This window comes from Leucoraja erinacea, unplaced genomic scaffold (assembly GCF_028641065.1).
Source record: "Leucoraja erinacea ecotype New England unplaced genomic scaffold, Leri_hhj_1 Leri_915S, whole genome shotgun sequence".
In the NCBI taxonomy this organism is placed as follows: Eukaryota; Metazoa; Chordata; class Chondrichthyes; order Rajiformes; family Rajidae; genus Leucoraja; species Leucoraja erinaceus.
The window spans coordinates 39,614-64,694 of record NW_026576856.1 but is presented as its reverse complement, the minus strand read 5'-3'; the positions used below and the strand labels follow the sequence as shown (position 1 = coordinate 64,694).

Below are 25,081 nucleotides of genomic sequence, written 5' to 3'. Positions count from 1 at the left end.
GGCCAGTAGCTACATTACGTACGGATTAGCAAGAGATAAGCCAGTTTTTGTATACATACGAGTTGGAGCGGAGGTCAGTAAATCCATCATCGTAACTCCTCATAAAATAACAGATCAAACTTCAACACTGGTAAGTTCCTCGTTTTAATCTTACTATTTTTCTCTTTCGGATAGTCACGTGAGATTGACTTCGTGAAGATTTTTCAAAGCTGCTTTGACCCTCAGGCCGTGGAACGAGTCCATGCTGTCACAACTGCCTTGGAGGTATTGGCGAGAGAGCATCATTAGTAGTTTTAAAACACAATTATACAAAGAGTTCTGTCTATGGTATAACGAAAAAAATCATAACACTTTTTTAATTTTGAGAATCATACCCTGTAACCTCTACGGGCACGAATATTTTGTTGGACCTACAAAGGTTTTCTTAATACAATGATGGCTCCAAATAAACTGGTTTATTATACAACCGGTGGAAAAACCCTTTTTAAAATGACCCTCCCTGCCATTCTGGGGATTTGGTCTGTGGGTACCTGTACAATATTGCTGCGGATGTTGCTGCCGGTCCTGGTGGAATGAGAGTTGGAACATCAGTGTCTATTCCTGCCATTTTGAGCCACCTTGATATAGTTGTGAGTCGTGACCCTATCATGCAGTTTCTTGTAAGAGATAAAACAACTCCATACTCTGACCTCGAATGTTCCGAGTATATGCTTATGTATTGTTAGATGTGTCTTGTTATACACAGTCGTTTGCCCATAGGGGTGTACCATAAAAATCAAACCCTAGACCCGAGGAACCCGATCTGTTTTCCTTTTATTAAATCCTGTATGACAAACACCAGTTTCTCGGGTGAGATGATCAGGGAGTCCAGGCTCTGTTTGCTTAATGCTGGACTTGTTGTGCGGTAAATACACCATGAGCATAACCATCTTCCTGGTCTGTTACTGAGGTGACACAACGCTGTTATGAGCTACAAGCTCCTCAGCATGTTGAGAAAACGACACCCACGTCCCAGATTTCGGAGTACCTGGTTTGCTTACCAGGTGTGCACTCCCTCCGCGTGCCTGTCCGATCCTTGTGATAGGTAATTGGAGAGTGCACTTGTGGCACTATTAATGGCACTGTAGCTCCATCGATTATCCTAATGGAGGCTTGTTAAAAAGCCCAATACGGCCAGAATGTTTTTGGCCGAGATTGTTGTCCAAGCAGTATATGCCCCATTTCTTGATGTGTCCAAGGTACTGTTCCGTGTTGACAGTCTTAGTGCAGATGAGATGAGATTCATCGTCCTGTCTGACAGTATAGTGGGTCTGTTAGACTCTACAAATCAATAAATCCATAGTGTTATGGCATGGAGTCTCCAGTCACTGGATAAATCAACAATTTTTTTGGCAATGTTCATAGGGAACATGGTTCTAACACCATCCTCTGTAAGACTGAAAACCATGATTGAGAAGGTCAGTCGGCTACTCTGAAAATTCCAGATGCCGAGTGTGGTTGAATTTACCCTAGTACCCCATTGATGGGTCCGAACGGGGGGAAACCTCACCCTATGGCTTATTTACATAACAATGCCAAGTGGTTTACGAATTTTAGTACATAATATTGGGGCTAATGATTGCCCCTTTTGTAAGCTTTATATTGCCAAAGTTCCTCTATTGAGTCAAATGCCTGCCATATAGAAACCCGCAACTGACACCAAGTCTTTATCAATAATAAGAGCATCCATCTTAAAATGAATATCTAGGACAAATGTGTTTAGGGTTAAATCAATGATAATCCTGCAACCCTACTCTATTTTATTTTAATAAATATGTTCAATCCAATCTTTCGTGTACAAATCTTGTAGCACCATGTGGGTTTTAGATTGTTTGGTTTATGTAAGGACAAAATGCCCTTCTGGTGTATGATGTTACTGTGGTTATTGGGATGAGAAAAAACCCTATCAGATAACCCTGAATACTGCTGAGATTATATGAATCTGTAGTGATTATATACCATACATAACTGTAGTGTGTTGCAACCTCCCCTACCCTCGTAGGTCCCTATTTTAACAGAAGAGAAAATAAGGTTCTGGTTTAATATTTTCTTGTTCGGGGTTGTGTGGGAGGTTTAGGCTTCCGCATCTTCCAGGGTGGCCGCCCTGGCCATACCCTAAAAACGGATCCTGCAGGTTATATTGATTTCTGACACTGCTACTGGTATGAGCCACATTTTTTATGGCCTTGCCTGTGGCTGGTATCATGCTCCAAAATAGGCCCTTGCGCTGGCCTTAATGAGCCCCAGTGTCTTGGCTTAGTCCACACACGGGTTCTTTGTTTTGCAAATGGTAGCATTTTTGGGGGTCCTAGTGCTGGCTGAATGGCCGCCTTCCACTTGTAGTTCAGGTCATATTGCATATTATTAAACAAATCTAGTGCGTCTTGATGGTCTTTGGTTACCTACGTTTAGTCCCCAGGGTGCGGGTGTATGCTATGATGCCTTCCGTCAATCCCTTGAAGGTTCTCTGGATCTTGAGGTCCTGGTTCCTGATGTTCGTCCATATGCTGCCAAATGCATTGGTTTACACTGGCACCTGTAATGCCTCACCGTTGCCCAGGTGGCAGATGTCTGGCCAGTGTTTGTAAATTTTTTCCCTTGTTGGCGTATGTGTGCCAGACATATAGTATACTATTGCCATCCTGGATCCAAGTCTACCCATGTTTGACTTGGCTAAAGTAATCAGCCACCATGTCCAGCAGAGTCCCTGCTGTGTTTAGGATCATGGGACGCTGTATATTACCAGGCTCTGGCCCCATCAGGGTCCTGCCTACTCTTTTTTATAGAGTTAGAGATCTCTAGGGTCCCGCACGGGGTACCCCTGTGGGGCTTAACTGCTGCCCACTTGTCTTTTGTTCTGCGCGGACCCCTCTTGCAAGTCAACCCAGAACTGACCCACAGTGCTCCCCTCTGATGGGGTAGAAGCATTGTGCAGCCCTCAAAGAGGTACTGCTGTGGTTTTATCACGTTGGAGCAAGGCTCCATACACCGCTTCTTCCCGCTCCAGCCCTCTCGGGCGCTGGTTGCCGGTGGTTTTATGCAAAGTCGGACCCTTCTGAGTCCACTACCTTGTTTAATTTGTGTCTAGCCTACCGCTCGGTCACATGGATCTGGCCGGTGCGGGGCCGACATCGGGCACAGCTGATCCCACTACGGTTGATCCAAGTGCCGCTGGCTGCTGCTGGCTGCCCGCTGTTCCATGGTCCTCCTTCTCCAGTTTTGTCCTTCCTTCCGTGAAGTGGATATGGCCGGTGTGGAGGATAACTGGCACAGCTGCTTCCATCTATTCCTTTAACCTGACTCCAACGCTCTCAGCACTCCTGGCTGCTCATTTATCTAAGACCCCTGGGACCCACCCCCGTACTGACGGTACTGGTCCCTTATGGTCGTTGCAGCCGGCCAACCCCACTCTAATGCCCTCAATTCTGGGCACTCCTACTTATATGGTCCTTAGCTAAGGGACATATAAGACATTAAAACTGATGATAACAGCTACTATAGTTTTTATTTAATATATATGGTCCGTAGATAAGGGGTGTATCAGATATTAAACTGATAAGAACAGATACTACACTTGATCTTAGCCAAAAAGCCGAGAAGCGATTATTGTAACTAAAACCCCGATGGGACTGACCCTGGTACTCACATACTGGTCCCTTGTAGTAGATTGCAGCCAGTCAACTGCAAAGTCCTTTGCTGTCGAGAAATGAACTTTCTCACCATGCTGGAGCGAAGTTGGGCACTGGTGTTTTCCCTCTCCGGGAATCGATGTGCCCATGCTGCTCCTGCCGTTGCCAGCTCCTCACGAAGTGCCAGCTGCCACTGCTGCTGCCTGTGCTGCTGCCGCTGTCTGTGCTCCTGCCGCTGTTAGTGCTGCTGCAGCTGCCGGTGCTCCTGCAGCTGCCGGCTCCCACTGCTGCTGCCGCTGCCGCTGCCGCTGTCGCTGCCGCTCCTCCGTGGTTCTCCCGCCGGCCTTACATGGACCTGGTCCATGTCTGCACCTAGAAGGTAAGTTGAAGGAAACGCAGGGTCTCTTACCTGCTGTTCCCGACTTTCCTTCTCCCGCTGGTGACCGTCGTTCCCTGTGTCGGGTTCGAGCCGCTTGGACCGACCCCGGTGTTCACGGGCCTGGTCCTTCGCGGCAGTTCCGCAGCCGGTAACCCCGGCTGTACCTATGGATCCCCTGGACCCTGGGCCTTACCTTTTGAAGAAGGTTTTCAGCCCGAACGTCCCGTTCCGACTCCATCAGTGCCGCTGCACTCGCTGAGCGTTCCGAGCCCCTCGCTGGTCCGAGCTGTCTGTCCCGCAGCCTCTGCGCTGGCTGCTACCGACTGCTCCCAAGCCAGTCTCGTTTGAGACTGGCATAGGGACCTTTTTTACTTTGCTTCCCGCCCGGCCGAGAGGTGAATTTTGCCGGTGCGGGAGCAAAGTCGGGCTCAGGTTGTTCCCCTCCAGGGAAACTCGTGCTGTTGCTGCTGCTGGCTGCTCGCCCTCCACGGGTCTCCCCGCCGGCTTTCCGCAGCCACCTAAAAGTAAGTAGTAAAAAAGGAACGCAGAGTCTCTTACCTGCTGTTCCCGACTTTCAAATTCTCCCGCTTGGGGAACGCCGTTCCCCCCTGTGTGACTCGTTGCAATGCGTGTAGCGATATGGCACGCATGCGTGGAAGCGGGGTTCTTCACGAAGTCACTCACGTGACTCCGAAGTAAAATGTTACGTTTTGTCGTGCGAATCACACCTTCAGCCGGCAGGATCTTCTGATTATCGGATTACAGTGTAAACAGGCAGTTAAGTGCGTTTTGTCTGCACTCACGCAACATACCGGAGGAGATAGCCAGGACACCGGGCTCTCCGTGGATTGTTGTCGGCCCCAGCAAACGCCGGAGACGGAGGACGGAGAGGTGGGCACAGGAAACAAAAAGAGTGGGTCGGCGCCGGTTCCGGAGCTAGGCCTAAGGCAACAAACCACATAAACCACCGCTACCACAGCATTTCGCTGGGATAGAAACAAAGAGCAAAGGAGGGGGGTTATGCATCTACGTTCACAACAACTGGTGCACAAATGCCACAATCATAGACAGACACTGTTCTGCTGATTTGGAGTACCTGATAGTTAGATGCAGGCCTTTCTACCTTCCATGTGAGTTTACCGTGGTCATAGTTACAGCTGTGTATATCCCACCGGATGCTAATGCTAGCATAGCCCTAGGCTACCTCCATAGCGCTATCAGCAAACAAGAGAACACCTACCCCAAAGCAGCCCATATCATAGCTGGTGATTTCAATCACGCAGACTTAAAATCAGTTCTCCCCAAGTTTGAACAACACATCAAATGTGCAACCAGGGGAGAAAATACATTAGACAAGGCCTACTCAAACATCAAGAAGGGGTTTAGAGCCACACCACTACCACACTTAGGCCAGTCGGATCACCTATCCATTCACTTAGCACCAGCATACACCCCCCTCAGGAGAAAAGCTCAACCCACCACCAGGACAGTTAAAACTTGGCCTGAAGGAGCTTCCTCACAGCTACAGGACTGCTTTGAAAGGACAAACTGGGACATTTTTGGAAATCAGGACTTGGAGGAGTACACATCCACGGTACTCTTTTACATCCAGAACTGTGTTGACAACGTCACCGTCGACAAACTCATCCGGGTGTACCCCAACCAGAAGCCGTGGATGACAAAAGAGGTCCAAACTCTCCTCAAGGACCGCAACACCGCCTTCAGGTCTGGCGACAGAGCCCTGTACAGCGCTGCTAGAGCCAACCTGAAGAAAGGCATCAGGGATGCCAAAGCGGCCCACAAGAGGAAGATAGAGGACCACTTTAACAACAACGATCCACGGCGGGTGTGGCAGGGCATCCAGCACATCACCAACTACAAGCCCAGCAACAGCACGACGGCCGACGGCGACGCCTCACTGGCAGAGGAGCTGAACTGCTTCTTTGCTCGCTTCGAGGCAGAACCAGAAGAGTTCGTCACCATTCTCCCACCAGCCCCTAACAACAACAACTACACCCTCACTGTGCAGGAGCATGAAGTGAGGCGGGTGCTCAGGGCGGTGAACCCGAGGAAGGCTGCCGGCCCGGATGGCGTGACAGGAAGGGTTCTGAAGGAATGTGCAGACCAGCTCTCCGAGGTCTTCACGAAAATCTTCAACCTGTCCCTGTCCAAATCCATCATCCCACCGTGCCTGAAGTCTGCCACAATCATCCCACTACCAAAAAAGCCTGTTATCAGCGGCCTGAACGACTACCGACCGGTCGCTCTCACACCAGTCATCATGAAGTGTTTCGAGAGGCTGGTCCAGCAGCACATCAAAGCCAGCCTCCCGCCCACCTTCGATCCACACCAGTTTGCCTACAGAGCAAATAGGTCCACCTGAGGATGCCATCGCCACTGCTCTTCACACTGCACTGACCCACCTCGAACACCAGGGGAGCTATGTGAGGATGCTTTTCATTGACTTTAGCTCCGCCTTCAATACCATCATCCCCAGCAGACTGGTCACCAAACTCATGGATTTAGGACTCTCCCAACCCATCTGCCTCTGGATCAAGGACTTTCTGTCTAACCGCCCCCAGACCGTCAGACTGGGCCATCACCTCTCCACCCCCATCACACTCAGCACCGGCTCCCCACAGGGCTGTGTGTTGAGCCCCCTCCTCTACGCCCTCTACACCCACGATTGTGCCCCCACCCCTGCCCACTCCACCAACACCATCGTCAAGTTTGCGGACGACACGACTGTGGTTGGACGTATCTCAGGAGGAGATGAGACAGCCTACAGGGAGGAAGTCCAAAGACTGGCAGCGTGGTGTTCAGACAACAACCTCATCCTAAACACCACAAAAACAAAGGAAATTATCATAGACTTCCGTAAGAACAGTGCAGCCCCCAAACCCCTATTCATCAATGGGGACTGTGTGGAAAGGGTCTCAGACTTCAGATTCCTGGGCACACAAATTACGGAGGATCTCTCCTGGACTACAAACACCACCACAGCAGTCAAGAAGGCCCAGCAGCGACTCTACTTTCTGAGGATCCTCAGGAAAAACAACCTGGAGGAGAAGCTGCTGGTGTCCTTCTACCGCTGCTCCATCGAGAGTGTGCTGGTGTACTGTATAACCACATGGTATGCCAGCTGCTCTGCAGCGGACAGGAGAGCCCTTCAAAGGGTCATCAACACCGCACAAAAAATCACTGGCTGCCCACTGCCCTCCCTGAAGGACATCTTCAGCTCTCGCTGCCTTGGCAGGGCAGCCAACATCCTGAAGTACCCTTCCCACCCTGGACACAAACTGTTCCACCTGCTGCCCTCTGGCAGACGGTACAGGTCTTTCAAAACTCGCACAAACAGACTCAGAGACAGCTTCTACCCCATAGCCATACGTGAACTTAACAATGCAAAATAAGAAATAACACTCACATTCAACTGAATGGTTCTTACTCACAAGCACCTTAAAAACATCCTGAATGTACTTAACCATTTGCACTACTATATAACTGTATATAACTGTACAACACCGAATACCTCATAATGGCAAATTAGTGGCAAAAATTATCTGTAAATTTTTTATATGTATATATTTTTACCTTTTCTTATATATTTAAAATTGTTCTTGTGAATCGCACCGTTGGATTGACTTTTAAATTTTGTTGTACCATGTGCAATGACAATAAAGAGATTCATTCATTCATTCAATATATTATTATACTTAATATACACATGCATTGTGCAAAAAATAATTTTGATTATCTTGAGTGGATGTTTCTAGATTAATTTATGGGAATTAAACATTAAATTCCTTCCATCTGGCATATAAATTCATGACAGTGAGATTTAAAAATCATGTTATATTGTGAATTCTTGTGTTAATGGGATTAGTTTGTTATTTGGATACTTAGGCGATTTAAATAAAACATCCTTTTCTTAAGAAATTGAATCTACAGGACATTCTTAATGGGAAAGTGGTGGGCAGAAAGGCATGTCATGTGTAGTTTGAAGAGCAGAAACTTGTAGTTTACAATGCCAAAATTGAAAAGTTGAGGAAAAACAAGATGTACAGAGCTGCTTATTGGCTACAATCTGAGGAGTATGATGATGCTACTGGTTATGGCATGCCAATGTACCAACTAGCAACTGATCTTCTCCATAAAGACCTGGTCTATTGCTAGAAATTGTAATTTATTTACCTATCTGTTACGGACTTACAGCATATAATACAATAATATTAAAGTTCTGATCTTGAAAATATCACATTTTTGAATTTTCAAGGCAGTCTGGGTGTTTATTACTATTTCCGTCACAACGGTCAATTTTGTAATTAGCTACAATTAGGTAATTAACTAATTACATACAGGCTTTAATTTCAGGTTATCCAAGTAAGATATTTTATATTTGTTTCAGAATGCTTCAATGTATAATAACTGAAAATTTCATTCAGTTCTCTTAATTTTTAAGAAAGTTATGGGCTTTTGACTGTCCTTAATCACAGCTTTTGTGTTAAGTCAATGGAAAAGCAATATGGAACGAAATGCAAATTTCCGAGTATGAAAATGGCCATAACGGTTTTAATACTGAAGATATGAAAGTGAATTAGGTGTCAAATTAAACATTTTATGCTTTATCTGATGGGATAAATTGCAGACTTGATTTTTTAAATCTCAACATTTTGTAAAATTGCTAGGAACTCTCCCCCGAATTGTCATGTTACTCACGACACGCGACTCATTGATAATTATTTATTTATATTTCTACGAACAATTTTCCCAATTGGGCCCCGCACCTCCTAAGTTCAGCCCTGGTGGTGAGGACACATCTGGAGTATTGTGTACAGTTTTGGTCTCCAAATTTGAGGAAGGACATCCTTGTGATTGAGGCAGTGCAGCGTAGGTTCACGAGATTGATCCCTGGGATGGCGGGACTGTCATATGAGGAAAGATCGAAAAGACTAGGCTTGTATTCACTGGAGTTTAGAACGATGAGGAGGATCTTATAGAAACATATAAAATTATAAAAGGACTGGACAAGCTAGATGCAGGAAAAATGTTCCCAATGTTGGGCAAGTCCAGAACCAGGGGCCACAGTCTTAGAATAAAGGGGAGGTCATTTAAGACTGAGGTGAGAAAAAACTTATTCACCCAGAGAGTTGTGAATTTATGGAATTCCCTGCCACAGAGGGCAGTGGAGGCCAAGTCACTGGATGGATTTAAGTTAGAGTTAGATAGAGCTCTAGGGGCTAGTGGAGTCAAGGGATATGGGGAGAAGGCAGGCACGGGTTATTGATTGGGGATGATCAGCCATGATCACAATGGATGGCGGTGCGGGCTCGAAGGGCCGAATGGTCTCCTCCTGCACCCATTGTCTATGTTTCTATGTCAATTATATTTGCGCAGGCCCGACCCCAGGCCCAGTCACCGTCTCCCGGGTGTGAGGCCGCGGCCTGGACCCCGCCCTGATCCACCGGAGCCTCTCACCGCGTCAGGCCCGGCCCGGCCCGGTCACTCACTCACGGCTCATCCCGCCCGTTGCCCCGGAGACCGAGACAGAGAGACCGCGCGGCGCAGTGGGGTGGGGGGCTCAGCCCGGAAATGACGTCGCTGCCCCCGGCCCGTTGCCCCGCAGGCTGCCAGGTCGAGCAGCGGGGCGGCCTCAGCCCGGAAATGACGTCGCTGCCCCCGGCCCGTTGCCCGCAGGCTGCCAGGTCGAGCAGCGGGGCGGCCTCAGCCCGGAAATGACGTCGCTGCCCCCGGCCCGTTGCCCCGCAGGCTGCCAGGTCGAGCAGCGGGGCGGCCTCAGCCCGGAAATGACGTCGCTGCCCCCGGCCCGTTGCCCCGCAGGCTGCCAGGTCGAGCAGCGGGGCGGCCTCAGCCCGGAAATGACGTCACGGCCAAAGATGGAGCCGACCCGCACTGGACGGTGAGTGAGAGAGAGAGAGAGATGTGAGTGGTGGGAGGCTGAGAGCGACAGGAATAAGGGCAGAGGGTCAGGGAGGGAGGGAGAGGCTGAGGGTTAGAAAAGGGTTTAAGTGAGTAACGAGGGGAACAGGGAGCAAAGGTGGGGGGAGGGATTCAAGGGGGAGTGGGTTTGGTGCCGAGGGGGATCAATGGGGGGGGACAGGGAACTAGGGGGAGAGAGAGGGGTCAAGTGAGTCAAGGAAGGGGTAGGGAGCCTGGTGGGGGTTCACACTGTTTGGGGTGAGGAGGAGGAGGGGGGAGGGATCAAAGGGGGTGAGGAGCAGGAGGCGGCAGAGGTAAGGGGTTGGGAGCCACAGGGAGGAGGAGGTCACATTGTTTGGGGGTGGGGAGGGTGTTGCAGTTTAGGAAGTCAAACTAGGGCAGGATCTTCACTGTGAATGGTGGGGCACTGGGGCAATAGGCAATAGGTGCAGGGGTAGGCCATTCGGCCCTTTGAGCCAGCTGATCATCCCGAATCAGTACCCCGTTCCTGCCTTCTCCCCATATCCCTTGACTCCGCAATCTTTGAGAGCCCTACCTAGCTGCCTCTGAGGCAGAGAATTCCACAGATTCACAACTCTCTGTGAGAAAAAGTGTTTCCTCGTCTCTGTTCTAAATGGATTACCCGTTATTCTTAAACTGTGGCCCCTGGTTCTGGACTCCCCCAACATCGGGAACATGTGCCCTGCTTCTAGCATGTCTAAACCCTTAACAATCTTATGTTTCAATAAGATACCCTCTCATCCTTCTAAACTCCAAATTGTACAAGCCCAGCCGCTCAATTCTCTCAGCATATGACAGTCCCTCCCATCCCGGGAATTAACCTTGTAAACCTACGCTGCTCTCCCTCAATAACAAGAATGTCCTTCCTCAAATTAGGGGACCAAAACTGCACACAATACTCCAGGTGTGGTCTCACTACGACTCTGTATAACTCTGAGCCTTGCGGATTATGTGGAGCCGAGGGATCTAGGAGTGTGGGTACAAGTTGGGCCGAAGGGCCTCCCTCCAACGCTGTATCACTCTATGACAAAGTGCTGGAGTAACTCAGCGGGTCAGGCAGCATCTGGGAGAAGATAGACACAAAGTGCTGGAGTAACTCAGCGGGTCAGGCAGCATCTGTGGAGAAGATAGACACAAAGTGCTGGAGTAACTCAGCGGGTCAGGCAGCATCTGTGGAGAAGATAGACACAAAGTGCTGGAGTAACTCAGCGGGTCAGGCAGCATCTGTGGAGAGAGGAATGGGTGGCGTTTTGGGTCGACACCCTTCTTTGGTTTAGTTTAGTTTAGAGATGCAGCGTGGAAACAACGGGTATTTTGGCCCATGGAGTCCGTGCCGACCAGCGATCACCCCGTACACTAGCACTATCCCACGCACATTAGGGACAATTTAGCAGTTTTGCGGAGGCCGATTAATCTACACCCCAGAACGTCTTTGAAATGTTGGAGGAAACCGGAACACCCAGAGTAAAAATCCATGCAGGTCAAGGGGGAACGTACAATCTCCACACAGGCAGCACCCGTAGTCAGGATCGACCCCGTGTCTCTGCCGGTGAGGCAGCAACTGTACCGGTGCGCCAGTGTGCTGTGCAGAATTATATAACGGTTTCCGCCGCCATAAACACACTCAATATGTACTAGTAATGTCCTGTTTGCCAGCTTGTTGACCCTCTGTGTTCCCCTCCTGCAGGGTTTAGGAGCAGTTGCTGTGGAAGGAGAGACAGGGATGTGAGCGGCTATTGAGGGCGGCCAGGGTGCCGGTGAGCCCCCCCCTGCTCGGTGTGCGGGCTGAGCTTCGAGGGGCTGATCTTCGATGGAGGACCACATGACGGGGCACCACAAGGAGAAGCGTTATGAGTGCGACGTGTGTGGCAAGGTCTGGCAGAGACCGAGCCAGTTGGAGGTCCACCGGCGGGTGCACACAGGAGAACGCCCCTTCAACTGCTCAGAGTGTGACAAGACTTTCAAGACGACGAGTGACCTGAATGTCCATCGGCAAGTGCACACGGGCGAGGAGCCCCATGGCTGCTCCACATGCGGCAAGAGCTTTACCCAGTTGTCGGGGCTGCGCGACCACCTGCGGGTGCACAGCAGTGAGCGGCCCTTCACCTGCTCCGACTGCGGCAAAGGCTTCAAGTCGTCCAAGGACCTGAAGATGCACTGGCGGGTGCATACTGGGGAGCGGCCCTTCACCTGCAGCGACTGTGGCAAGAGCTTCACCCAATCCAGCAACCTGCTGGTGCACCAGCGCACCCACACCGGCGAGCGCCCCTACACCTGCGCCCAGTGCGGCAAGGGTTTCACCCACTCCGGCAACCTGCTGCAGCACCAGCACACGCACACCGGCGAGCGCCCCTACACCTGCACCCAGTGCGGCAAGGGTTTCACCGACTCCAGCAACCTGCTGAAGCACCAGCGCATCCACACCGGCGAGCGCCCCTACACCTGTGCCCAGTGCGGCAAGGGTTTCACCCACTCCAGCAACCTGCTGAAGCACCAGCGCATCCACACCGGCGAGCGCCCCTACACCTGTGCCCAGTGCGGCAAGGGTTTCACCCAGTCCAGCAGCCTGCTGATGCACCAGCGGGTGCACGCCGGCAACCGTCCCGTCCCCAGCCCGGTGTGTGGAGAAAGCTTTGCCATGGCCTCCCACGCCCTGTCTCACCAGCACGTGCACACCAGTGGCCAGCCCTACGACTGCCCGTACTGTGGTGAGTCGTTTGACAGCTCGCGGGGGTTGCGGCAGCACCGGCGGGCCCACGCCGGCGAGCAGCTGCTCCCACTGTGACAAGAGAGCATGGGGGCTGCGGGAGCACCAGCGGATACACACCGGAGAGAGACCCTTTGTGTGCGCTGAGTGTGGCAAGGGTTTCACCCGCATGTCCAGCCTGTGGCAGCACCGGCGTACCCACAGCGGTGAGCGTCCCTTCCCCTGCCCGTCCTGTGGTAAGGGCTTCACCCGCCTTGACCACCTGCTGGAGCACCGGCGAGTCCACACCGGCCAGCGCCCCTTCACCTGCCCGCTCTGTGGCAAGGCCTTTGCCCGCTCCTCCAGCCTGCTGGCACACCGCCACGTGGATAGATAGGCGCTGTTTAGGTAAACACAAAATGCTGGAAGGAATGGGTAACGTTTCTGGTCGAGACCCTCCTCAGTCTCAGCCCGAAATGTCACACAGTCCTTCTCTCCAGAGATGCTGCCTGTCCCGCTGAGTTACTCCAGCTTTTTGTGTCCTTTTTTGTAAACCAGCATCTGCAGTTCCTTGTTTTTAAACCATTCTGGTTAACAATCTCTGCACCTTCCCCAAAGCCTCCACATCAGTCCTGTAATGGAGTGACCAGTACTGTATGCAATACTCCAAATGCTACCTGACCAATGTCCCTTAAAGCTGCACATATACATTCCTCTCTCCTTATCTCACATCCTTTTATCTCCTTATTTTCCCTCGCCTCTGCACTTACTTCACTCATCTGCCGATCACCCCCTCATCTCTTAACATAGTGTCAGTCTGAAGAAGGGTCCTGACCCGAAATGTCGCCTATCCATGTTCTCCACAGATGCTGCCTGACCCGCTGAGTTACTCCAGCACAGTGTGAAATGTCACCTATTCATGTTCTCCAGAGATGCTGCCTGACCTGCTGAGTTACTGCAGCACTTCATGTTAGAGTCATAGAGTGATCCACTGTGGAAACAAGACCTTCGGCTCAACTGCCCACACCGACCAACATGTCCCAGCTACACTAGTCCCACCTGCCTGCATTTGGTCCATATCCCTCCAAACTTGTTCTATCTATGTACCTGTCTATAACAGTTTCTTAAATGTTGGGATAGTCCCAGCGTCAACTACCTCCACCGGCAGCTTGTTCCATACACACACCACCCTCTGTTGAACGATTACCCCTCAGATTCCTGTTAAATCTTTTCCCCATCACCTTGAACCCATGTCCTATGGTCCTCGATTCCCCCACTCTGGGCAAGAGATTCTGTGCATCTAAATAAATTGTGTTCTATGCAAGATTCCAGCATCTGCGGTTTCTTGTGTCTCCTCACCTATATCCACCTATCACTTCTGAACCTCAACCTGAAACATCACCCATTCCTTCTCTCTAGAGATGCTGCCTGTCCCGCTGAGTTACTCCAGCATTTTGTATCCTCCTATCACTTGCCAGGCTTTGTCCAGCCCCCAACTCTCTTTTCCAGCTTCCTCCCCCCACCCTCTCCAGTCAGTCTGAAGAAGGGTCCTGACTCAAAACGTGGTCTGTCCATTCCCTCTAAAGTGGTGGAGGAACTCAGTGGGTCAGGCCGCATCTGTAGAGGGAAGGGAATCTAAGGCGACCACACCAAGCAGTCTGAAGAAGGGTCCTGACCTAGAATGTTGCCTGTCCATGCTCTCCAGAGGTGCAAGTTACTCCAGGAGATTGTGTCTCTTTTTGTAAACCAGCATCTGCTGTTCCTTGTATCTAGACTAGGCGTGCATTTCACCCTACACTTGCGCTCGGTCCGCCAAGGCCTGCTGGATCTCCCGGTTGCCAACCATTTTAACTCCCCTTCCCACTCCCACACTGATCTTTCTGTCCTGGGCCTCCTCCATTGCCAGAGTGAGGTGACACACAAACTGGAGGGACAGCACCTCATAGCTCACAGCCCAATGACATGAACATTGAATTATCCCAATTAAACGGTCATCCCTCCTCTCCCTCGTGGGCCAACTCTTCGTCATTCCTCTGTCTTCTTCTCGCTGGCGAAAGGCGTCAGGATTAATCCAAGTCACCGCTTCCCGTATTTTAAGTATGTTTTATTGTTTTTCTAGGTTTGTTTTACATGGGGGGAGGGGGGCTGGAGGAAATTGGGGGAAACTTTTTTCAGTCACTTACCTCGACGATGATGCGATTTTTCTCCTTTGCTGAGGATCGCCCGTGAGGAGCTCCAACCTCGGGGCCTGTGGACGCCGGAGTTTCCGTCGACCCGATACAACGGCTTCGGACATCGGACCGTCGGCAGCGGCGACTGCGGAGGGTTCAACAGCCCCGACCACGGGTGAACAAACGAGGAAGATGATTGAACTTTATTACCTTCCATCACAGTGAGGAATGTGGATTCCACTGTGGTGGATGTTTCTGTTACATTTTTATTTTATTTGGCTGTGTGTCTTGTTGCTTTTTACTTAGTATGGCTGTATGGGAACTCAAATATCACTGTACCTTAATTGGCACATGTGACAGTAAATTTGTACTTGAAACGCTTTCCTCTACATCTGTATCTATCTATTTCCATAATTATAAAACTCTGATCTTGGATCTGTGTGTGTGTGTGTTTATTTATTTGTTTGTGTGTTGTCACATCTTCTCGAAAAAACGATGCGCTAATGACCCCCTCTCTTCCCCCCTCTCTCTGTCTCTGCCCCCTCTCTCTGCCCATCTCCCTCTCTAGACTCGCCTGCAAGTTGGGACTTTCTTCCCCCCCTGCCTCTCTTCCACCCGGCCTCTCTTCCCCCCCCCCCCCCCCCCCCCCATCACTCCCCCACCCTCCCCCATCACCACCCTCACGTCCTCTCTCTGCCTCTCTCTACCCCCCTCCCCTCGCTCTCCCCGCCTCTCTCTAACTTGGCCTCTCTTCCTCACCCCTCTCTACCCCCCCCTCTTCCCACCCTCACTCTGCCTCTCTCTCTCTGCCCTTCTCACTTTCTCTCTGCCCCTCTCTCTCTTTCTCTCTGCCCCTTCTCTGTCTCTGCCCCTCTCTCTCTCTGCCTTCTCTCTCTACCCCCCCCCCCCCCCCCAACTCTCCCTCTGTAGACACGCCTGCGAGTTGGGCGTATGCGTGAGTGGATTGGGCGGAGATGGGGTAAAAGGAGCCATTTAATAGTTAGTGTGTGTGTGGGGGGGGTTAGTGTGTGGGGGGGGTTAGTGTTTGTGGGGAGGTTAGTGTGTGTGTGGGTGGGGGGTAGTGTGTGTGGGTGGTTAGTGGGTGTGGGGGGGGATTAGTGTGTGGGTGGTTGGTTAGTGTGTGTGGGGGGGTTGTGTGTGTGTGGGTGGTTAGTGTGTGTGTGGGTGGGTGTGTGTGTGGGTGGTTAGTGTGTGTGTGGTTAGTGTGTGTGTGGGTGGTTAGTGTGTGTGGGGGGGTTGGGTGTGTGGGGGGGGTTAGTGTGTGTGTGTGGGGGGTTAGTGTGTGTGGGGGGGTTAGTGGGGGTTATGTCACAACAGGAACCTTCAGCCACACCTGCGCATTTGGGTGTTATGGGTGTGTGGGTGGAATATTGTGTTGAAAACAAAGTGGAGACCAAAGCCCACAACAAGGCCCGAAGCCTTCAACACAGGCCCGAGGCCTGCAACACAGGCTCTGAGGCCCAGAACTTGGGCCAAATCAGAATCAGAATCGGCATTACGTCAGCAGTGCAACAGCGGCAGCAGCTGGAGCCAGGCTCTCCAGCTGCAGCATAAAGACGAGACCTCAGGTAAGTGCCTTTTTTGTTACAGAGTCGCGCTAGAGAGAATAATGGCCTCTCGCAAGCGACCAGCCAGGAGGACTGCCTGCCCTACTCCACCCGAGGACGGGTCCATAGCGGGACGGCAGCCTCTCGCAGCGGAGGAGCTTTTTCAACGCTCCCGCTCACCCGACACCGAGCCGCCCCCAGTGCTGCAGATTTCAACGCCCCGCACAGGGAGGAAGGCGACACATAAAACCGACCGGCCGGTGTCCTCCGATGAATCGGAGGAACGGGAACACTCTCCCCCACCGAAAAGGGGAGACGCTCGGATAAGCTGCATGAGGCAGCTCCTTGAGCGTATGATAAATGAGGAGATGCGGCATCTCCCAGGAGGACGGGCTTTGGCCTCCTCCTCTCCACACCCTTCTGTACCCTCTATGTTCGAGGGCAGTAAGGGAGGCCAGGACTGGGCTGGCCTATCCCAAGGGCAGGCGGAGGATATCGTCAGCATGCCGGGCGTGCCGGAAGAAGAGCTACTGGGTGTAGTGGGCCGATATGCGGCACCACCAACAACTGGGATGGTGTTGCCACCCAGAATGGCGGCAACTACAAACAGGCTGTCCAACAACCCGCTGCAGGACAAGGCTGTCCAGCAGGCCCTTGACAACTACATCGCGCCAGAAAATTGCGAGGCGCTGAGGGTCAAGACGGTCAATGGGCAGATCTGGAACCAGCTGGGGCAGCAAATAAGGGCTCAGGAGGTCAAAATGCAGCGAGTCCTGAAGCTCCACTCAGCAGCCGTCACCGCCTTTGCTCGGTCCGTTGGGGATGAAGACCTGACCATACCCCAGCAGGATGCCCTCGCACTGATGTGCAGCACCACGTATGAGCTAAACAACCTACGGCGGGACAACATCAGGCCTGCCCTCAACCCAACATATGCCGGCCTCTGTAAAAGCTCCAGCGCCCGAACGACAGGCGCTGCTATTTGGTGCGGATCTGGCCAAAAGGCTCAAGGAGTTGGAAGAGGCGGCAAAACCAGTAGGCCTCATGAGGGCAGGGCCAGGACCGAGCAGGGTGAAGACACCCAGTTGGCCGCACGCCTCGGCAGCCACCAGCAGATACCGAGCTGGTGAAAGCCTGGTGACCGCCTCCCACTACCCCCAGTGCTCTTTTTTAGAGCGGGGCCCAGGGCGGAGCCGTGGGAAGATGCGCCGCCCCACCGCAGCACCAACACGGACAACCTTGGGCCAGACCCACCGGAAACGACCCCACAAGTGAACATGGAGGTAGGTGGGTCTGGTTCCTGTCAACATACACAGACAAAGGGTGTAGTATTAACAGGGGGACGTTTGAGGTTCTTCAAGCATGTTTGGTGCTCCCTTACTAACAATCAGTTTATACTCAACAGTATTAGTGGATACAAAATTGAGTTCAAACCAGGCGTAGAACCGCCAGTTCAGCACATGCCCCAAAGGGTGTTCCTTCCCTCGGCAGTTGAGAAGGTAGAAGGACAAGCTGAACTTGATCGGCTCGTGGCTAAAGGCATCATAGAAATGACCACACACGAGCCGCAAGAATTTGTATCAAATATTTTTCTCAAAACCAAAAAAGATGGTGGATGTCGCATTATTATTGATCTGACATCACTCAATCAGTCTGTTGAGTATCAACATTTCAAAATGGAGACATTTGTCACTGCCAGACAACTGATCTCCAAGGGATACTACATGGCAAGCATAGATATCAAAGATGCTTACTATTTGGTACCCATTCATAAAGATGACTTTAAATATCTGAAATTTATCTGGAGGGGCCAGCTATGGCAGTACCGAGCTTTGCCCAATGGTTTAACGACAGCTCCCAGACTATTTACGAAAATTCTTAAAGTGGCCATGAAGAAATTGAGAGAACTAAAACATTTAGTAGTGGCCTATCTGGACGATGTTCTCATATTAGGAAGAACACGGGAACAAGCTGTCGCAGGAGTGTTAGCCACTAAACAACTCCTTGAAACTTTGGGTTTTATCCTTCACCCAGATAAATCAATATTGGAGCCTACTACTAACATGGATTACTTAGGCTTCACTATTGACACGATTCACATTACTGTCACTCTGCCCAGAAACAAAACAGTTTCACTCATTGAAGCTTGTAGCCATTTAATTGCTACACCGCAACCTAGAATACGGCATGTAGCCAGAGTTATTGGCTCTATAGTAGCAGCATTTCCGGCTGCCCAACATGGGCCCTTGCATTATCAAAATCTACAAAGAGCACGGACTCATGCATTACGCCTTCATAGGGGGCATTATGATCGCAAAATGGATTTACCCGCTGAAGCCAAATCAGAACTTCAGTGGTGGGTTGACAATATTTGGCACAGTCACAGTCCTATCGCCGTAACCAATCCTAACATAACCATTGCAACGGATGCCAGTGCTTTAGGCTGGGGAGCTACTAACTCCATAGACAGCACAGGTGGCAGATGGACTAACTCAGAGGCATCGCTACTACAATCACTGGGCATTAACTTTTTGGAAATGCTCGCCGCCTTTTATGGGCTAAAAGCATATGCATCTGGTATGCGGCACGTGCATGTTAGAATTATGATCGACAACACTACGGCAGTATCTTATATCCAGCACATGGGTGGCATTAAATCAGTATCATGCGACAAATTAACTGCTATAATCTGGCAATGGTGTGTCGAGAGACATATTTGGCTATCAGCTGCCTATTTACCAGGCAAGCTAAATTTAGTGGCGGACACCAGGTCACGAAAATTCAACGACAACATCGAATGGATGTTGGACCCAAAATTATTTGCTAAAATTGTCAAGCAATATGGTACGCCAGATATAGATTTGTTTGCGTCTAGGTTAAATCACCAACTACCCATGTATGTGGCTTGGGAACCAGACCCAGAGGCAGCAGCGGTAGATGCCTTCACGCTGGATTGGGGAAATTTATTTTTCTATGCTTTCCCTCCCTTCTGCCTCATCAGTCGGGTACTCCAGAAAATTCAGGCAGACTCAGCCTCTGGCATTCTGGTCGTGCCCGACTGGCCTACCCAACCATGGTTCCCAATGTTCCACGACATGGTGGTAGAGACACCAATGGTCCTTCAACACCACCCCCAATTATTGACTCACCCGGTAACTGGCATTAGCCATCCATGCCACCAAAAATTGAAACTCCTGGTTTCCAGATTTTGAACAGGCCTTACCGGGGATTGGGGTTATCAGACAGAACAATCACCACCATGTCGGCATCCCTGCGAGTTTCCACCAAGAAACAGTACCTGACCTTCATCAGGAAATGGGAACAGTACTGTCTGGACGCAGGGACATCCTACAAGACGGCTTCGATCTCGGATGTGCTGGAGTTCCTGGCCCACCTGCACCATGATCTCAAGATGAGCTACAGTGCCATCAATACGGCTCGGAGCGCACTGTCCGCATACCTCATGCCGATAGAACAGCATAGTGTGGGATCCCACCCTCTAGTCATCAGACTCCTTAAGGGGATCTTTAATACCAAACCCCCTACACCTAGATACACTCACATGTGGGATGTGAGTGTAGTTCTGACACACCTTCGAGGTTGGCCTCCGGTGGGATCCCTGAGCCTGGAACAGGCCACTTATAAAACCCTCATGCTCATGGCGCTTGTCTCAGCTCAAAGGGTTCAGTCGCTCCATCAGCTTAATCTGAACTACATGGTGACCACCCCAGATACCATTATTTTCACCATGCCGGGGTTGGTAAAACAAAGTAGACCAGGTACATCAAACTCCCCGTTGATCTTCCGGGCTTACCCTCCAGAACCTAGGCTGTGTGTGGTGACCCACCTTCATCATTATCTAGACACAACCCAAACGCTTAGAGGGAGAGAGAAAGCCTTATGGGTTAGCCACAGAAAGCCTTTTGGACGGGTAACCAGCCAAACATTATCCAGATGGTTGAAACAGGTCCTCAGCATGGCAGGGATTAACACAAATGTTTTTAAATCCCATTCAACCAGGGCAGCGTCCACCTCAGCGGCGGATAGGATGCAGGTTCCCCTAGACCACATCCTCAGAGCAGCGGGATGGTCAAGGGAATCGACATTCCAACGATTTTACAAGAAACCGCTGATGGAACAGGACGTCTTTGCGGATACCATTTTAAAAACCGCAAAGTTATGATTTAAAGCCCATGGGAGCTATTTTGTTTTTTGTTATAGTTAATAAACATTTCTTTTATAACTAAACAAACTTGTTGGTCTCTAGCTACCACTTCCTCCCTCGATGATCTTTCGGCAGTGAGTGATATAACTGTTACACGGTTTGAAATCACAGACCTTTGAAGTCTTCACGTAGTCACTCACGTGACTCCGAAGTAAAATAGTAAGATTAAACGAGTACTTACCAGTACGAAGTTTGATCTGTATTTTATGAGGAGTTACGATGAGGGATTACGTGCCCTCCGCTCCCACCCTCATTATATAGATCAAATTCGGACTAATGTCTCGTTGGTCTTCACTATCTTTACTTCAACTAGTGTCTATCTGTGATTCCACACCGCTGCTTGGAAGTATGCCGCGCCTGCGCGCTGGGTGGGTTCTTCACGTAATCCCTCATCGTAACTCCTCATAAAATACAGATCAAACTTCGTACTGGTAAGTACTCGTTTAATCTTACTATTAAAAGCAACAGATGCAAAAACACATTTTAACATGAACATCCACCACAGTGACTCCTACACATTCCTCACTGTGATGGAAGGTGAAATAAATTTCAAGTCCTCCCTTTAGTTCTTCATCGGTCGGGGGCCTTGAGCCTCCATTGACGGGATGGTCTTGACTACCATAGCAGGTGGTGTTTCGGCCCTCCGCGTCGAGGCGTTCAGGTCCTGCATCGGGGGAATGTCAGCTCCCCCACGCCGGGCGATCGTCTGGCACAAACACAGTCCCCTGGAGCCTAACTAAAACAGCCCTGAGGCCTATGAAACAGGCGCGGAATTCCAGACCTTAAGGCAAAGCCCGGAACACAGGCCTGAGGCCTAAAACGTAGGCCAGATGCTAACGTACAAATCCTCTGAACCAAAGAGCATTATTGAGAGATATTTTTATGGGTGCTTAGTGACAGATGTAATATATTTGTGTATTTATGCTGGGAACTAAATGTTTTAGAGTGAAGGTTTTTGGGCCAAAAATCAGCGATTAGATGACAAAATAAAAGCAAAATAAAGCATGATTCCCCTCCCCCCCCCCTGTCACTCTCCCCTCTATCTCTCCCCACTCCCTCCCAATTGGATGAGGGCGCTCTCCGTCAGAGGGGCGGAGCTATAGCTCGACCTATAGGACGCGGTCGCCAGTGCACACCAGTGGCCAGCCCTACGACTGCCCGTACTGTGGTGAGACGTATGACATGTTGCGGGGGTTGTGGCAACACCGACGGGCCCACACCGGCGAACAGCTGCTCCCACTGTGATAAAAGAGCATGGAGGCTGCGGGAGCACCAGCTGATACACACCAGAGACAGACCCTTAGGTACACAAAATTGCTGGAGAAACTCAGCGGGTGCAGCAGCATCTATGGAGCGAAGAAAATAGGCGACGTTTCGGGCCGAAACCCTTCTTCAGACAGATGGGGGGTGGGAGGGTAGAAGGAAGAAAAAAGGGGAGGAGGAGGAGCCCGAGGGCGGGGGGATGGGAGGAGACAGCTCGAGGGTTAAGGAAGGGGAGGAGACAGCAAGGGCTAGCAAAATTGGGAGAATTCAACATTCATGCCATCAGGATGCAAGCTGCCCAGGCGGAATATGAGGTGCTGTTCCTCCAATTTCCGGTGTTGCTCACTCTGGCAATGGTGGAGACCCAGGACAGAGAGGTCGGATTGGGAATGGGAGGGGGAGTTGAAGTGCTGAGCCACCGGGAGTTCAGGTTATTGCGGACTGAGCGGAGGTCTTCGGCGAAACGATCACCCAACCGCCGCTTAGTCTCACCGATGTAGATCAGCTGACATCTAGAGCAGCGGATGCAGTAGATGAGGTTGGAGGAGATGCAGGTGAACCTTTGTCGCACCTGGAACGACTGCTTGGGACCTTGAATGGAGTCGAGGGGGGAGGTGAAGGGACAGGTGTTGCATTTCTTGCGGTTGCAACGGAAAGTGCCCGGGGAGGGGGTGGTACGGGAGGGAAGGGAACAATTGACAAGGGAGTTGCGGAGGGAGCGGTCTTTACGGAAGGCAGACATGGGGGGAGATGGGAAGATGTGGCGAGTGGTGGGGTCAGAGACAGACCCTTTGTGTGCGCTGAGAGTGGCAAGGGTTTCACCCGCACGTCCAGCCTGTGGCAGCACATTTGTTTTTAAACCATTCTGGTTAATCATCTCTGCACCTTCCCCAAAGCCTCCACATCAGTCCTGTAATGGAGTGACCAGTCCTGTATGCAATACTCCAAATGCTACCTGACCAATGTCCCTTAAAGCTGCACATATACATTCCTCTCTCCTTATCTCACATCCTTTTATCTCCTTATTTTCTCTCGCCTCTGTCACTTACTTCACTCATCTGCCGATCACCCCCTAATCTGTTAACATCATGTCAGTCTGAAGAAGGGTCCTGACCCCAAAATGTCACCTATTCATGTTCTCCACAGATGCTGCTGGACCCGCTGAGTTACTCCAGCACTCTGTGAAACGTCATCTATCCATGTTCTCCACAGATGCTGCCTGACCCGCTGAGTTACTCCAGCACTGTGTGAAATGTCACCTATCCCATCCATGTTCTCCACAGATGCTGCCTGACCCGCTGAGTTACTCCAGCACTGTGTGAAATGTCACCTATCCATGTTCTCCACAGATGCTGCCTGACCCGCTGAGTTACTCCAGCACTGTGTGAAATGTCATCTATCCATGTTCTCCACAGATACTGCCTGACCTACTGAGTTACTGCAGCACTTTGTGTCAGAGTCATCGAGTGATACAGTGTGGAAACAGGACCTTCGGCCCAACTTACCCACACCGACCAACATGTCCCGGCTACACTAGTCCCACCTGCCTAAGTCTGGTCCTCGATTCCCTCACTCTGGGCAAGAGATTCCGTGCATCTAACTAAATTGTGTTCTATGCAAGATTCCAGCAGCTGCAGTCTCTTGTGTCTCCCTCACCTATATTCACCTATCATTTCTGAAGAAGGGTCTCAACCTGAAACATCACCCATTCCTTCTCTCTAGAGATGCTGCCTGTCCCGCTGAGTTACTCCAGCATTTTCCATCCACCTATCACTTTCCAGGCTTTGTCCAGCCCCCATCTCTCTTTTCCAGCTTCCTCCCCCCACCCTCTCCACTCAGTCTGAAGAAGGGTCCTGACTCAAAACTTTCTCCACCCCCCACACCAAGCAGTCTGAAGAAGGGTCCTGACCTAGAATGTTGCCTGTCCATGCTCTCCAGAGGTGCAAGTTACTCCAGGAGATTGTGTCTCATTTTGTAAACCAGCATCTGCTGTTCCCTGTATCTAGACTAGGCGCGCATTGCACCCTACACTTGCGCTCGGTCCGCCAAGGCCTGTTGAATCTCCAGGTTGCCAACCATTTAAACTCCCCTTCCCACTCCCACACTGACCTTACTGTCCTGGGCCTCCTCCATAGTCAGAGTGAGGTGACAGGCAAACTGGAGGAACAGCATCTCATAGCTTACAGCCCAATGACATGAACATTGAATTCTCCAAATTAAGGAGACATCCCCCATCGTGGGCCATCTCTTTGTCATTCCTGTCTTCATCTCGCTGGCGAATGGCGTCAGGATTAATCCGGAGTCACCGCTTCCCGTTTCCCGGCCGTTCCCCCTCTACTCCGAACATTGGGATCTCGCTCTCTGCCCTTGGACATCCGCAAGATTCCAGCTGCCGTAAACAAGGACTTTTGCTCGTCAACCCACTGGATCCAAGTCGTATTCCAATGAAATAATTGTCTTTTTTGTGGAAGAAATTAATTTAGAGGAAAATTAAAGGAAAATGAAACGCGGAGACTTTGCAGCTTTGCTTTGAGATTTTTTTGCATGACTAAACTGTGTGAGACATTTAGAGTAAGAAAGGATATTAATATTTTGTCATTAATCAGTTGCAAAAATGGAGCCATACAGGTCGGATTATAATTTTGGTTGGAGCAAGCAAAGAGATACCTCCTTGTGCATGCGAAGGAATGTGGGCACAAACCCAACATTCTAATCAGATAAGGAAGCTTGTTTACTTCCAGCAGCGAGTTGACTGTGTTCTGTGTGGAAGTCGTTCGTTGGATTTCAAACTCCAACTTCTACCTTCCTTCTGTTTAGATGCCTCACTTCACCCTCGTATTCTCTCTCATCCCACACAACGTTAGTATATTCATGTATTTTACACTACAAAGATAGTTAATAAGGAATATGTCTACATTTTAGGATCTTAGTAAATTTAAGATCAGTTTATCACGCTTAATAGTCTTTCCTGTTGATGCGATGAATCCTCTATTTTTTCATAACTGGCCAAAGTCATGTACAACCCCAAACGCACAGCAAGAATCGGTGTAGATATTAGCACTTGTATCTTTTGCCAATATGCAGGCACGAGTCAGGGCATACAGCTCAGCTGCCTGAGCGGACGTTCTGGATGGTAAAGCGTACACCTCCAGCACTTGAT

General features: G+C 50.6%; 1 protein-coding gene and 1 pseudogene across 1 annotated transcript; one reads left to right on the top strand and one right to left on the bottom strand.

Annotated features, from left to right (window-relative positions):
* Positions 1–3,535: 3,535 nt before the first annotated feature.
* LOC129695030 (U2 spliceosomal RNA) lies at positions 3,536–3,643 on the bottom strand (annotated as a pseudogene).
* Positions 3,644–9,825: 6,182 nt separating this feature from the next.
* LOC129695029 (zinc finger protein 664-like) lies at positions 9,826–14,016 on the top strand. The gene is given in 3 exon segments (XM_055631792.1): positions 9,826–9,967; positions 11,696–12,628; positions 12,630–14,016. Coding segments are annotated over 2 exon segments (1,260 nt in total). The 5' UTR covers positions 9,826–9,967; positions 11,696–11,830; the 3' UTR covers positions 13,092–14,016.
* The last annotated feature ends 11,065 nt before the right edge of the window (positions 14,017–25,081 follow it).